This window comes from Desarmillaria tabescens (assembly GCF_030435595.1).
Source record: "Desarmillaria tabescens strain CCBAS 213 chromosome Unknown EV420scaffold_59, whole genome shotgun sequence".
Lineage (NCBI taxonomy): Eukaryota > Fungi > Basidiomycota > Agaricomycetes > Agaricales > Physalacriaceae > Desarmillaria > Desarmillaria tabescens.
Genome location: NW_026848358.1, coordinates 147,468 through 162,714, shown reverse-complemented (window position 1 = coordinate 162,714; position 15,247 = coordinate 147,468). Strand labels below are relative to the sequence as shown.

At 47.5% G+C, this 15,247-nt stretch overlaps 5 protein-coding genes across 5 annotated transcripts; 1 reads left to right on the top strand and 4 right to left on the bottom strand.

The window, feature by feature from the left end:
- Positions 1-768: 768 nt before the first annotated feature.
- On the bottom strand, positions 769-1,068 carry EV420DRAFT_1649316 (uncharacterized protein; the record flags this gene model as incomplete). The annotated part of the gene is made up of 2 exons (XM_060478294.1): positions 769-981; positions 1,036-1,068. 2 exons carry the CDS (start codon positions 1,066-1,068, stop codon positions 769-771), a joined length of 246 nt encoding a protein of 81 aa, XP_060324701.1.
- Positions 1,069-1,942: 874 nt separating this feature from the next.
- Positions 1,943-3,367, bottom strand: EV420DRAFT_1028707 (uncharacterized protein). Its single transcript, XM_060465389.1, has 5 exons — positions 3,022-3,367; positions 2,930-2,971; positions 2,648-2,877; positions 2,512-2,590; positions 1,943-2,459 (listed from the first exon to the last, which is right to left on the bottom strand). The coding sequence occupies exons 1-5, from the start codon at positions 3,176-3,178 to the stop codon at positions 2,098-2,100; spliced, it is 870 nt and encodes a 289-aa protein (XP_060324700.1). The 5' UTR covers positions 3,179-3,367; the 3' UTR covers positions 1,943-2,097.
- A 3,530-nt stretch (positions 3,368-6,897) lies between these two features.
- On the bottom strand, positions 6,898-7,407 carry EV420DRAFT_1649314 (hydrophobin; the record flags this gene model as incomplete). The annotated part of the gene is made up of 4 exons (XM_060478293.1): positions 6,898-6,945; positions 6,993-7,080; positions 7,140-7,216; positions 7,270-7,407. The coding sequence occupies 4 exons, from the start codon at positions 7,405-7,407 to the stop codon at positions 6,898-6,900; spliced, it is 351 nt and encodes a 116-aa protein (XP_060324699.1).
- A 3,206-nt stretch (positions 7,408-10,613) lies between these two features.
- EV420DRAFT_1236671 (uncharacterized protein) lies at positions 10,614-11,540 on the top strand (the record flags this gene model as incomplete). Its single annotated transcript, XM_060466590.1, has 1 exon — positions 10,614-11,540. A coding segment is annotated over one exon (927 nt), but the record flags the coding sequence as incomplete, so codon positions are not given.
- A 976-nt stretch (positions 11,541-12,516) lies between these two features.
- EV420DRAFT_1028366 (uncharacterized protein) lies at positions 12,517-14,544 on the bottom strand. The gene is made up of 3 exons (XM_060465388.1): positions 14,253-14,544; positions 12,896-14,202; positions 12,517-12,829 (listed from the first exon to the last, which is right to left on the bottom strand). Exon 2 carries the CDS (start codon positions 14,197-14,199, stop codon positions 12,904-12,906), a length of 1,296 nt encoding a protein of 431 aa, XP_060324697.1. The 5' UTR covers positions 14,200-14,202; positions 14,253-14,544; the 3' UTR covers positions 12,517-12,829; positions 12,896-12,903.
- Positions 14,545-15,247: the final 703 nt, after the last annotated feature.

Here is a 15,247-nt window from a genome sequence, read left to right as displayed (position 1 = left end):
TGCTTAGCACCAGAGTCGATCTAAGCATGAGCTATGAATACGTCCCGACTGTCAGGCTCTCAAATGGCGGACTATGTCTTCTGATGCCTTTGCAGCTGATGCCAAGCAGTGGCGTTGGTTGAACACACAGCCTATAACTCGTCATGAATGGCTGAATCTGTACTTTGAAGCATCTCGCGAGACTTAGAAGCCAGAGCACGGGATCAATCATGGACGAATGTTACATGATTTCTGTATTCGGGTACGTACTGATCGAACATCATTCTTTGGAAGAACATTGACGCAAACAAAGGTACTATACCTAACTGGATACAAGCTATGTCGCAGCCACCAAGAGCAAAGTCTTTCAAGAGTCCAACGGCGGAGGGGTTGTAGCATCACCTATAAGATATGTAGGCTCAGTGACAAAGGTCTCTACCTGCCCGTTGTCAGTTGATCGCAAGGGTCGGAAAATAGACCGTGATCAAGATGGTCCATGTACTCAGCTCTCCGAACCTACACGGTCTATCAGCAATCGTCAAGAACCAGAGTGAAATGGCCGCTTACATCCCCACCGCAACGGAGATGTCCGCCAACAGACTCATTGATTGGTCTATTAGATATACCTTGAGCGCCTTGCGTGTATTTTCATATCCGCTATGTCCACGTCCAGCCCTTTCTGTACCTCATCCGAGAAGGCCTGACTTAGCTCTTTAGCTGACGCATTCTGCATGTCTGTCAATGAATTTGGTAAACGCCAAGTGACACGGTGCCTGCATACTTCGAACTCTAAACCGAGTGTCCCACCCCACGAAAGAACCCGTCCTGGATGCGGAAGCGCCTCAGGAGGTTGGCCAGTTGGTTGATGAAGGTACCAATAGACAAGAATAACAATTGCTTCAATGAGCGATGCGTCAAACGGGAGCTTCCGAGTTGGTCGTAGGAGATGACTTGAATAGAGAATTTAGCGGCTCGGTCGGGGGAGGTAGTCGTGGGATGAACCTGGAGTAGTTACAGGTGAGAGAGGAATTTCAGCAAGTACTAAACAAGACTTACCTGGCCTGCTGTGCCACAACCCAACAAGTACATGTACGACTATCGAGGTTGTGGAGGAACTTGAGTGATCCGGCGGACGGTCATGCGTCACCTCAAGCGAAATCCTTGCGTATCCATTGAGAGAATCCAGCCAGAGTACCTCCCTTCAAAGCGAGTGACATGGGGTAGTTTATGTCTGAAAAAGGTTGCGTCTTGTTTTCTGGATATTTCTGCCTAGTCGTGAAGCTATGTTGTAGTTTGTTTGTCTGCCACGTTCCGGACCGCCTTCAGCCGGGCATGGTGAATTTTGCGTTTATATGATGCACGATGAAGGCCACGCTGTTAGGGATAGGTATTATCTGAGGTCCTCGACTTCGCCTTAGAAAATTTACTTATCATTTTGCTCTTCTGGAACTGGTTTCGTCATCCTTGGATTGTTGAACATTGATGCCAGGTATCTGTCCAAAGAAAGTTCTATAACACTCCGCTCGATAGGTGACGCCTCTCCAAGAACTTTGATAAAATCTGGCAGAAAAAATGTTCGCTACAACTATGAATTGATCCTTATTTTCGAAGTCTATTTCCTTTGGCTCATGCATTATCTTCGGACGAGCCTCGATGTCCTCGTCGATGATTGTGACATCGTACTTTCTAGAGTGTTGTGCGAAGCGTAAAGATCCAAAGGGAAGGATAGATTACGAAGGTTTAAATACTCTATAGCTGACCGAGAAATAAAGTAGGGAGTGCGATGCAAGCAAAAATGACAGTCTAAATTTAGTAGTCAAATCTCAACCCAACAAGTTTCAGACGCTCGCCACTCACCATGAGCTCTATCTATTGTGTCCTTTCAACAACTACCACGAGCTCATCTGACTGCTCCCGTTGAGCCTCAATGTCCATTTCAAGGACTGCGCTCTGCCTGGTGGATTCCTGAAAGTTTGCCATGGAAGGTTCCGAAGGTTGAGAAGATTGTGAAGACGTCTGGAAACGAAGGGTCGACACCGTCGCACTTTCATCATATTGTTCGGTTGGCTGTGTGTGTCCTGCCGCTGCTCTGCCAACAAGGAGTGTGGGTGCAACTCCCTACACAAGATGTTGATAAATGACGAGAGTCCAGGATAGTGAATGCACCTTCACAATGCCAGCTATTATGTCAGCGTAAAACGATCTAAAATCACTGCGAACGTAGAAAGCCAAGTTTAGGATCGAAGCTATCGAATAGAGAGCATAGGATTCCAGTAGCACTTCAATAAAACAGTGAAAAACTCTCAGCCTGCCACCTACTCCGTGTCTAACCCTAGTAACAGTCAAAATGCGGAAAATGATGAGCAGCGTGCACCATAATGTTGTAGCCAGGATGGAAGATAAGTAGAGACTCAGGAATACAGTAACTACTGGACTCAATGGATTGAAGTACTCATAATATATCACAATGATTTTCGACACTAGACATAAAGTTGGATATGTGAAAAGAGTAGATGAGATCGGACACTTTACCAGTTGCAGAAATTAGGAAAAGGATTGGAAGCAGAACAATAAGCCAGCGCTGTTCCCAGACTATCCAACAGCACCAAATCTAGAGTCAAGAAGATGGTAAGCTGACATGGATAATCACCAGCGAAGTAGCACACACAATATATGAGTCTGCAAGAATGGTACTTATAGTGGCTGGAATACCTGCCTCCCAACTGATTGCTTGGTTCGGGCCGTTAATTTTCCAGAATACGGTCCAAAAACTTTGCCTATTTTCGATGAATCCGGAGCGTGTAAATGACCATTCGGCAGCAAAATTGATAGTAATCAGGACATGAAGAATAATGACGATGACCAAGGTTCGTCGGTACGGCCTGCATTTGTTGAGGACTGTGCCACTCAGGTCAGCTTGGATGTTGTAATAGGGATGCTCCTGGCTCACACATATTCCACAATGTAACAGCAAGAATTCCGGTGTATATGCCTGTCATCAGTCAACACGTATATGTCAAGGCACTAAATATCGTTGCCCACCATGCAATAGCGCGAGGAGAATTTGGGAGTTCAGGTAATCGTCGAGATTTTGAAACATGAGAGCTTTGTCTTCGTTGGTAAGATCAGGTGGAATATCTGCCTGAATCGCCATAAGGAAAAGCAAGAGAGACGGTGTAATGGGCTTTGAGAATAACATGTACCGACCCTACCGTTATAAACGGTGCAGCCCATGGCCATGCTCATTGGCTACTGCAAAGATGATCATCAGTATCAAGTCGGACCAGGATCCTCATGTACCGAACGTGTTCAGCGACTTAATGAACTATCGTGTACATTGTCATTTTTAACTCGCAAATGCGACGTGACTCGGAGTGAGATATTGCCGGAGAAAAGCCTCTGTCGTAGGGAAAACACTTATACGAACTGCGAGCTTCTCAGATATGTGTTCTATTGAATTAGGGCATCCGAGAAGAGAATCAAGATAACAATCGAAGTGAGGCGCCTACCAAGGTGAGCTTGTTCTGTCATGACGTGAATCTTAATCAGGTCCTGCTCCAAAATGTAGGGAAGTTTTGATGCCATTTCCGATCGTCACTGCACTGAAGGATCCTGGACATTTGAGACCCGGTAAAGACCTTCGCAGGGGTACCAGTTTTTGCAAGTCATATAGAGACGAGAACCCGCAGCAAGGTCATATAAGATGGGAGAAAGTTTATCTTGGAAATGAGGTACCTATCAGAAAAGCAGGGGAAGAGAATACAACACGTACCCCATAATGAGCTCGATGAAACTCGATCTCTTCCGGAGACAGTTTCCCTTTCCAGTACTTGGTATATCTTCGAAGGCTGGGCATTGCGCAACATATGTGAGTCAACCCATCCTTGTTCGCGTCATCGGTTCTTTTTTAATCATCACTTAGAGCACTAAGATAGGCAAAGGTGGTGACGTGGACCAATACTGAGAGACAGTGAGAGAATAGACTTGTGGTATATAGAAGCAAACGTCAATATCGACCCTAATGTCATGTCGACATGACAGCGACCCCTTGATGAGAAGCAGTTCAATCAAGGTCCACAGAAGAGTAACCGAGCCCCTCGAAAGGATCCTACAAGATCGCGACTGAGGGGAGATACCTGTTCGACAAACAACGACGAGGACAAGGATACATCGATGGGTTCATTATTCCAGCGACCATAAGACCTGGTAGACCCTACGACGACCATCCACAACAAAGTTGGTGAGGGGCAGCGCATCTGCATGGCCAGTCCTATGTATTTCTTTCCCGTGTACCTTTACTCATAAGCACGACAGTAAGTTGACGAAGCCTTCTGGTGGTCAAGCGGCGCCGAAATCCTACATTTGTAGTAGTTATCTCTTCACAACTGAGCCTAAAACGGACTTCTATCTGAAAAACGACATGAGAATCAGATCAACGAGAAGTACGGGCATCAATCTCACCCTCGAGCAAAGTTCGTTGGAGTTGTTGCTCGCGCAGGTGAAGGACTCTTGCCGATCGTGCTTCTCGACGGTCAACCATTCTGAACTGCAGATGAAAGCTGTGTCAATGAGAGTATAGCAAGATAATGATGGTGGGCATACCCAAGAGTTGTATAGCCAGGAGAGCTGCTTAAAACGTGCTTGACGATGGTGATTTTCAGAATGCATTCCAACAAACGTATCAGCACTCAGCATGCATAGCATTGCATGCTGTCCTATGCTGTCATGTTCATTCCGGTAGGTTGCACACCATCCCGCGCCTTTCTCACCCCATCGTTCTCCTCTCCTGCCACGACCCCTGCTTGCTCGCTGGCCATCGATACGTCATGTCGAAACAAACCTGACGGCGTGAGCTTGAGCTGCAGGGACTTGGCACAGCTAATAGTCGATACCGTGTGACGGGGTGGGAGGGGAGGGCAGAGTTCATGTCCTCAAGACACGATGTCGGTAATGAGTGTTGATCCCGAATGACTTTCGATCAAATGCGGGAAGTCTGTGTCTGTCATAGCTGATTCACGCAAAGCTCATCAACTCCTGCCCTGCTCAGCTGCATTTGCCTAGGTCCAACGACCTCTCGCGGCGTTCGTCTAGGAATCATACAGGCCTGACCACTGTATATCACTTTCCAACAAGCGGAGCAGCTGCGAGAAAGATTCAAGCACGAGAAAGGTTCACGCAGGCAATGGGAGGGACAATGATGGGTGGATGATGCGGGTGACGGGAACACAGAGATGCGAGAAGAGCTTCTTTCTGCCCCACAAGCCGACCCTGTGCTCTTCATCGCTCACGTGTAGCATGACTTGGTGTAGCACAAGACGTGCTTGATGGAGAAATTTGCGAATCCGGGAGGTTGTGACAACGTTACAAGATATGTCGAATAGAAGTGGAACAGTAGATCGTGTGCAGAGAGTTTATTGAGACGGGAGGGAGAATCAGAACATTGCATGGCACACAATCAATGTAAGCTATTAAATAGCGTTAGCGTTAGATGCTTAACGTACGTTAACGCGCGAAAAGATTGAGATTGAAGAACTTACATTGCACCCCAACGTCCAGAGCTAAACATAATGCCAGACGCCCTGGGCGCAGGACACCGATCTCGAGAAAGTAGGATGATACCTGACGTCCCACATAGCCTCTGAAATCAAAGCAAAGATGAGTAAAATCAAAAGTGAACATCCTAAAGAAACCTACCAATCGACGGAATATGCCAGTGTAGCATCCAATAAACAACAGACGAGTGCGACAAGGTGCAGCACCTGCAGGATTTAGAGGGAGATATCAAATGGAGACACGTGGACTTGACCGCGGGAGCGCAATGCGTACGGGCATGTCCGCCGGACTCTCTTCTGCACGGCCACGATCACGGCCATTTTCCTGGCTCCATGCTAGTTCACTGCGTTTGCGTTTTGTTTGACACGTTGATGCGTTTGATGCATGTGCCGTGACAGAGGTGCGTTTTTTTCTGTTTTATTTTATGGGCATGACAAGACCTATGCTCCACCCTAGCGTCGATGTTCGCCTAGCAAGACTGGTTTGCAACCTACAAACGTTCAGGGCTCCCGCAAGTCCGAGTCGTAGGCCATGTGGCATGATGGTGCGAGATACAGTACTACCTGGACAAATCAAACTTCGTCGCCTCTGTTCTTTCCCGTCCTCCATAACGCGTTGAGACGTTTGGACTCGTCCACTACAGCTTCCCTCTCACGACAACAGCATATATCGATGTTTTCAGACACACTATTGATGAACGCGTTTGATTTTCAGAGTCCGAACACGTCTACTTTGCAGCTTCAGATTTTGCAAACCAGGCGCGTTGACGAGACACATTGTTTGGCGACCTCAGTTCACTCAAGGTCAAGGAATGGTGATAGTAGTGGTGGATTAACACGTAAGGCTGAAGGTGAGTTCAAACGCATAAGTGCTACCTCTTTGCTCACCCTGCATTCCTTCATCCCTAGACGCGCAATTATGATGTACTTAGGCTCCCAAAATGAACACCCCGAGAGGTCCAGGTACATCATAATTAGCAATCTGTGTACTCAACGTCACGCTTCGATGTCGTAGACAAGTGACCTGTTGAATTTCTGGCGTTCTTGTTATTGGTTTGTTCACCTGAGTGTTCTTAGCGTTTGGTGCCCAATATATGACATTGATCTTGTGACACCCTTATTGTCTGTCTCTTTCCGCATCAATAAAATCTGAGATAGTCATTGGCTTTACCTAACGTTCAGCTTGCAGCTTTCAAAGGCAACGGTTGGCGGTCGCTGGGAAAAGTTAGAAAATCAGAAACATAATAAATCATTGGCACATTTGCTACGATACGATCCAGCAATGTTATTTTCTCGACCTATTTACTTGTTCAACAGATGAATCCACTTTAAAAAATCACCAAAATGCTTCGATTCTCCCCGTCCCTTAGAGGCCGATGTTGAGGGGGGTGCAGCCGAGAGAAACAAGGCCGTTCTAAGGAAAGGTGAGCGTACATTTATCTGGATAACATTACTACTGACAAAGTTGTTGTCATTGCAACAGACGACTTGATTGTTGCACTGGGTTCCGCCAACACCAATGACGGTGATGGGGCTGCAGGACACACCGCTGTAGAACGAAGGAATCAGCCATGAGCTACCATCTATCGAGGATAATGGAAAACCTACACATTGCCAGTGAGTTGACCGACGACAACTCCGAGGAGGCCCAAGAGAGTTGCAACGGGGGCACTCAAGTCGGTGGGCTGATAATTCTGGTCAGCTTTCGCATCGATCAGTGAGAGGAAGAGAAACTCACGCTCTGGGTAGAATCACAGCACTGCGCAGTACCAGTCGCGGTGCAAGCGGCACCGTCGCCACCGCCACGGGGAAGGATAGTGGCGGTCGCAAGGAGAGGTAGAGCCAGGAGAGCAGTGAAAGAGATACGAGCAAACATTGTGAAGTGAGATTAAGCTGTTACGGTTGTGAGAGCTTGAAAATACTTGGTGCTTTAATCCCTCTTTTATAGCCTTTGACTGGGGACGGAGGGCATCGGTTGACGGTCATGGAGTGTAGCTGTGTGAGTGTGCGAGTACCCATGTCGAGCGGAGGGGAAAAAGTGACGCTTATGACGGGGTTAGGACATTGAATCGCTCCAAGGTACATTCACATGAAGCGAACATCGATCAAGAATAGTCCCTTGTCACGGCATCAGCATTCTCCGACCATCTTTTTAAGTGAATGGGCTCATTCGCGCAAGACATAGCCTGGGTATTATGGGGAGATGTTTTACGAAGATCTCGTATCTCGGGTGATGACCAGCGCCGCGCCGCCTCTGCAATGTTCAGGCAAGACCATTTTAATGCAACTTAGTATTGAGAGGACCAGATACTACAAACTTATCTGCTATCCTCTTCCCATAATGTAGTGTTCATCAGTGCATCAGTGTTGAGGGAGAGCGTTCGAAGCCGACTTCTTCTGGCGCTGGGGCCGGTCTAGGGGTTATGTCGTTATACGTCCATGCTGTCTGGCTCCAAAGTCTAGTTCCTTCGTAGCAGTGACTCATGTGTGATGTTAGTTGCATACAACCTATCAATGGCCGAACCGGCCAGGAGATTAAAGACACATGATGCTCATAGAAGTCGGAACACGAGGTCCGACTATCATGACGCGAGGCTTCAGTTGGGTTATTATTCTTCTACATGAATAACAACCCAACAGAAGCCTCATGCTCGTCGTCGGACATCAGGGTCGGAAGCAGACCCTGTAATTGTCGAAATTAGTGGGACACTGACAAAACCGTAAAAGCTAGTCCGACGAACCTTGATTTCGCTAATGAGGAGATACGACAGCGAGAGATTGTCCTGAGAGAATGGTGTTCTCAGCATACGCGACGCACGCGAAAAGGGTTAAGGTCGTTGATGATGAAGAGTTGTTCGGTCACGGCAACAAACAAACCCTGCCTTACCTTCCGTCGCCACCGTTTCCGATGAGCGATGGATTCCATGAACGTCCCCGATGTCGGACTCAATGCTCGAGCTTGCGATATACCATGTTCGTCTTGCGGGCTCTCCTCTCAGATGTTGGCCTTTCACGCTCGGGCATGAGTTTCCTGCCCCTTCTGATATTCACAACGCCAAGGGATTGGGTGTAGTGCAAGCTTGTGGCAGAGATAGCGATTTTTTGCTGTTGAGTGCTAGTGCAGAGGTCCAAGAATAATATCGTTTGAATAACCCTTTAGAGAACATAAAGAAAAAAGGAGGCTCACCTAACAAAGTGGTAAATGTTCAGAACACCAAGACCAGCAAATCGCCCCGCCTCAAGTACCATCATCCTGCGTATCACTGCCTGCGAGCCGGTGTCGATGCATAAAATAGCCCGTAATTGTGGTTAGTGTTCGTAGGCAGAAGGAAGCAGCGGACTTGTCGGGCCGGGAGTCCAACCTTGGCTTCAACCACGATGACGACCGTTTCCTCTCTTTTCAACTATCTGGCGACGCGTTTATTCTCTCAAGCTCAAGCTCAAGACTCCATATGGATTGCGACACCACTTCTCTGGCTCCGTATCCAAGGTTGAAGAGCGTCGCGAACAGTACTGCTTGTTATCGAGCTTGTGTCCGTCTCAGAGCTGACACAGCACGGCTGACCGCCGTCTCGCGTTATATTAGGGCTGAATTCAAGGAGATCACAGACACGTTCAGCTGGATATCACTGATGCTACTTCAGTCCAGGCTGCGAAAGAGATTATCAGGAAGTCCGAGGGCAGGCTGATACTTTCGTGAATAACACAGGTCCGTCTCGTTGTTTCATCTACTTTTTTTAAAAACTCGTAATGCTCCCAGGATCAGGCCTTCAGGCTCAAGTTACGTGCCCAAACCAGAACAACGTCCCAGTCGATGTCATCCGAAAAGCCTTCGAGTTATCCAAACCGCGCTTACCTCGGCCTGGTGAAGACGAATCTTTCACAGAGCTAGGAATGTGATAATACTATCAAATCAGTATTATGAGGTGCTTTCCATTCTCCTCTTGAGATATTTCATGCTCACCAACAAAGACACCGAGATATTCTCACGATGACTAGAGAAAACCGTTTCACTATTCTTCGTGTGACTCATCGTTTATGTTTCAACAGAACTGGCAGAAGAGTGAGAATTCTTAGTGAAATTTTCCGTGTAGTGGTCTGATGAAGAGGTATTTATACCAGTATATTCGTTTTATCTCATAAATCATTCCGCATTCCAGCTGAAGTGGTCACCAAAAGTCCGACACAGCCTATGATTACAGCAGTTCTGGCGTATCAGTCCACCGCACTGCGAGGCAATGCTTGACAGCCCCTCGCTTTTTTAAAAAAAAAGTTTTTCGAGATTGAAGGGCGCTAGTCAAGCTGATGCGCAGTATCATAGGATACAACTTTGCCTACAAGGTGCCTCAGCGCTTACGAATACACAGTTGCTAACCCACACACGGCTCGGTAAACCTTGTATGAAGTTCGGGCTTTGTACGTTGGTCACCTTGAACGTTAACACTCATATATTCAACGGAAAGCAGGTGCGTGACAGTTCTGCAAGTTCTCGTTCTCATACTGAAATCTAGAAAGTGCCATATCAAGGTAAGTAATTCGGACATCATACCTCTTACGTGTAAGATTCGACATCGCACAAAGGGCTCGAGAAGCTGTTTGGATCCGATCAGCGTCGAATGAAGAGTTGAAGATTACGGCTCACTGCCCTCCATTCCTTGACTTAATTGAATCCGGGCCTAGGCTCGCTTTGCTTAGGGTCGTCCCCCGATGCTAACATTGAAAAGTACACTGCTTCACCGACAATGAAAAGGCTAGGCGTTCCAAACACGAGCTCGCGTTCTTAGCCTTCAAGCACCACAGCTTCGCGGTTGATGGAGGGATCGCTCATTGATGAATGAGGTAGGCATCAATCTACAGATTCTATACATGTCATTCTGATTTTCCGATTTTGATGAAACGACAGAGACACATTCCCGACCCCGAGAACTAACACAACAGCATCTCGTACTTGGAAATCCGGCGTCTTAGGCGTCTTATAAGGAGCTCTGCAATCCTTCATCTCTCAGTTCAAGCCGTCCTCGTCTCCCTAGTGTTTGACACCTTCTTGCAATGTTTGATACTTCCTCTCTCCCAGGGCCCGTCACCCTTGATGCCGCAGGGCTTGTAGCACTAGCTGATCTCTCTGCTGTCGCCTTGAGGACAGCCCTAATGGGAACAGCATCCTACCTCGACATCCTCGTCCTCGCACCAGGAATGCACACCCAACAATCCGCCGACGACGTCAACCGCGGTGAATTCCCCGCGACAGGCTCGATGACCACCGGAAACATTTTCCGTGTCGAGAATCCCGCCACAGTCAGGTACCTCCAGAACATCAGCTGCACCGGGTGCCTTGTCACCGTCAAGGTATCTCCCAAACGTCGCCCTTGCCATACGTTCATGGTCCCTTTTTTAGGGATTGACCTCTCACCCATCTTCATTGCCGGAACTCGCGCCGCGCTGCTGTACCTCCTCTGTCCGGTACTGACCATCGTCGTCTTCGCGCTCCTTGCAGCCATCGGGGACTGGTGGGGATTAATAGTCCTCGGGATGCTTATTGTCGCTCGGACGATCAATGTCATCGTTATAAAGCGGAGGAGCCGGGTACATTGGAAGGGCGCGAAGGAGGAAGGGTATCTGCATCTGTTCGTGCTCCTTAGTCAGGATCGCTGGGTCCGGTTGGAGGGGACGATTAATAACCTCAAGACAGTGACGGCGGGCCAGTGGTTGCGTGATCAGAGTGCCGAAGAGGCCTTTGCTATAGGGGTCGCTACGCTATTGGTGTATGCATCTGCGGCTCTGGCGAGTAATGCGTCGACTGTGGGAAGTTTGCTCATTGCGTGCTTGTTGTTGTCCTCTGTTGCTTTGTTGGCACTGTGCAATTACTCGACGAAGTGTTTGCAGATGTATGATTGTATGGTTGAGAAGGTTAAGGGAACAAAAGTGGGGTATCCGCGGAGAAAGGAGATGGTGAAGGAACTGATTCATAAAAGTCGGAGGACTGATTGGGCTGATAGGATGGAGCTGGTTACGTCTGAGGAGGTAGCGGAGATTCTTAAGTCTATGCCATCGTCTGACGGTTCAGGGAACTCCAGCCTGTCGAATCAATCGATTTCTACTGGTACCCCCAATTGTTAGCTAGGACGTATATTTATTTTTCTGTATATTAACCAATTATTTCTTCGATCGCACGGCCAGTTCGTATGGAAAACCCGGCATTGAGGAGCTCTGGTAAAAGGATTCCGTGGCACTTAAGATCGTTGTCGTGGTTTCCTATGAGAGCCTTGCGAGAAACAATACTAGAATGTAGACGGACTCGGAAAACATACCGCGTATTTAAAGACTTCCCTTACCTTGAGTCCAAGGAAGACTCGGATAAATGGCTTCGGTTGGTGAGATCTCCGAGTCACTCTGAAATCGATTATTTTCAAATCCACGACATCTGGAAACAGTTTAGTACATACTTCGATATCACGCCGTGAGAGGAATTTTTGAATGAACCTTCATCACCCTCAATGCTAATATCATCGTATGAATTCTCGCCAGCTACAGAGCCATGGAAACAAGTACGTGTCCGTATCTCAGTCATTACTACAGTATCGACCTTTCACCTGTAGTGACTACGAAAAAGTCGGCCGGAATGGAGGATCGCATGCGCAAGTGTGTAGGGGGAGAGGTCGACGGGCATGAACTATTATTAGCTTAGATAGGACAAGAGGAAGCATGCATGGTGGAGAGGGTGACGACGCGGGCGAATGATCAGAGGAAGGAATTTTTTTTGGGTGAAACGTCAATTAAAGGGCTATATTCAGAGATCAGCGTTATCGTTGGATAACGCTGGTGTTACGGTGTTAAATAGTAAATGTTGACAAATAACAATATAACAGAAGTTAACTATATGACACTGCATGATGGTCTCAATAATTGAGCCTGAAATATCGAATTTGAAAGATATTTATTTTAATGATATTTGAGTCTAAAATACAGTAAGAAAACTTTGAATATAGTTTCTATATTTGGGAAAATTGCCTCAAAACTCAAAAGAAATCATGAATATTGAAAACATATTTTGACTATTTCTTAGATATTTTAGGTTCCGATGTTGCTAAAAATAAATATCTTTTGATTTCAATATTTTGGCATTAAATATTGAAGCTACCATGCAGTGTGATGAAGGATCTGGAGAAATTTATGAATGAAGAGTTTTTAAACTGTAAGCGCAGTAAGTGTGAATCCGCAGAACCTCCTAGGGAAAACAAGGCAGGTATAAGAAGGTCCAATGATGTCGCTAAACATGTAGGATGAGATCAAGCTTCAAGCTAAGGGTTATGCCCTTCTCAACAGTTAAATTTATCTTGCGTAACAGCTTATAACAATAGACTCACTGATTCGATCACACAGCAACCGGTCGATGGGGACCACTTTTGGGATGAACTAAACCCATGCCAACAGCCCAATCCTCTCTCTTGCTCTCGAGAACCAGCTTTTCCGCCATATCCAGCCTCCGGTTGTACCTCTCTGGCTCTCCTTCCTTCCGCACGACACAGTCGTACATTTTCAAACATTGAGTCAACGAATTGCACAAGGTTAAAAGAGTGACGGAACAAAGTAACAAGCACGCAATAAGCAAGCTCCCCACTGTCGATGCATTAAAGGCAAGGATGGCGGATGCGTAGATCACCATCGTGGCGAGCGTTACGGAAAAGTTCTCCGTAGCTGAGAGATCTCGGAGCCATTGGCCTGCTGTCACAGTCTTCAGATCATTTATCGACCCCCGCAAACGCACCCAACGGTCCTGACTCAGAAGTATGAGGAGGTCCCCATCACCAGTCTCTGTAGCACCCTTCCATCCTTGCTGATTCCTCCGCTTAATGACGACCACATTGATCAACCTAGCTGAAATGAACATTGCTAGCGCCCCAACCCCCCACCAATCCCCGATAACACTCAGGACCACGAACACCGTGATAGTCGATATAGGACATAGGAAATACATAACAGTTGCAGGAACACCAGCGACGAACGTCGACTGGAGCACCCGGTTTTGGACGGGGACATCAGTGTTTTGAACTCGGAGGGGATTTTGGGACACCCGGGCTGTGACGAGGTGTCCGGGCTGGCCAATGCTTTGTAGGTAGCTCACGGTGGCGGGATTTTCAACGCGAAATACGTATCCGCTGTTCATCGCGCCGGTCGTAGGAAATTCTCCCCGGTTGATTTCATCGGCATGCTGTTGTTTATGCATCCCCGGTACGAGGACAAGTATGTCGAGGAAGCTGGCTCCTCCAGTTAGCGCCGTCCTTAATGCGACAGCAGGGAGGTCTGCGAGGGCGAGGAGCCCTGCGGCTCCGAGGGTTAAGGGGCTTGAGATAGTTGATGTGCGCAGCATGAAAGGAAGCTGAGGAAAAGTGTAGAATTCAGACGTAGGAGGAGAGCTCATGGTGGTGTGTAGGTAAGGAGAAACGCAACGTGAAAGCGTGGCAACGAGTTGGAAAGATGTCCAGTGATTTGTAGATTGCTGTATGATGCTGTAAAGATAAAAGGTTGTTGCGAAAGACTCTGGTATCGCGCCAATCGTTAATCGATCAACACTGCATTGAACAATAGCCGTGGCTAGCGCATGTCGTAAGTAACATAGTAGCATAGCCCACGACGTAGTAACAGCACGAGAATTGGGATACTTTAGCATTCTCTGGATAATAACGATGAGATGATTGACATGCCGGTCAAGAGACAGCATACCGTTGGATGTCCAAGGGTACTAGGCTCGTTCGTTCAAAACCCAAAAGCGAGATGCGTGCATTGATAAGAGATGTGTACCCTGTCGCCGGGGTTCTCGAGGCTCGCAAAGTACAACAAGCGTCAAACATATCTCATGGCGAGGGTCACGATACTGCAGGCATAGTGATACCCTCAATTTGCTACTGGTGGCCTTTGATGAGTTCGTCTGGTCGTGACACAAGCAGGGAGGCGAAAGTGGTCAAGTTTCCGTGCATCTGTTCATCAGGATCGGCTAGTCCTGGAACTGTGTTCGGTATATATGATTCCTAGCTTTACATGATGGGTAATCTCAAGACAACAAAGAACAATGCATACGAACACACCATTGACAGGTTTGGATAATTGGATGTCCCACTGCATCACGACGGTGCCCTCAGTCACCTGGCCTCGCCGAAGTCCCAACGATCGTATATTTGGCTCCTCTTTACCGCTTAGCACCAATCCTAGAGTGGCCCCATAAGACGTTTCTTAAAAATATCTAATACATAACACGCTTCAATTTAATTCATACGAAAAAATATCATGGATTCTCACCTTGGCGTCTTGATATGACCAACCCATCCATCGGTGACCGAATTCTCTATGCCTTTCGTCTCTGTCAGAAGCTCGTGTATGTGATGAACTGTGAATCCTAGTGCTGACACCGAGAGCTCTGGGCTAGCTCAGCCGATAGCCGTGTGCCCACGAAATCGTTCTTGGCCCAGTCCATCTTGCTTTCTTCGGAGAAAATAGGTCACGACTCAGTATTCGAAGGAAAAAATCGAGATAGATAGACGGAATGTAAGGTAAAAACGAGAGAGTACACATGTACAAGACGAAAATGGAAATCGTGAAGGTTGGCCGGAAGCCGGGCCGCATTAGCCGATGCTCCTCCTTGCTACTTACTGCCATCTCCATCTGACATGCTGCTCGGTACCTCGGCCTGGTATTCCGCCAGGGAGGGGGAATCTTTCGCA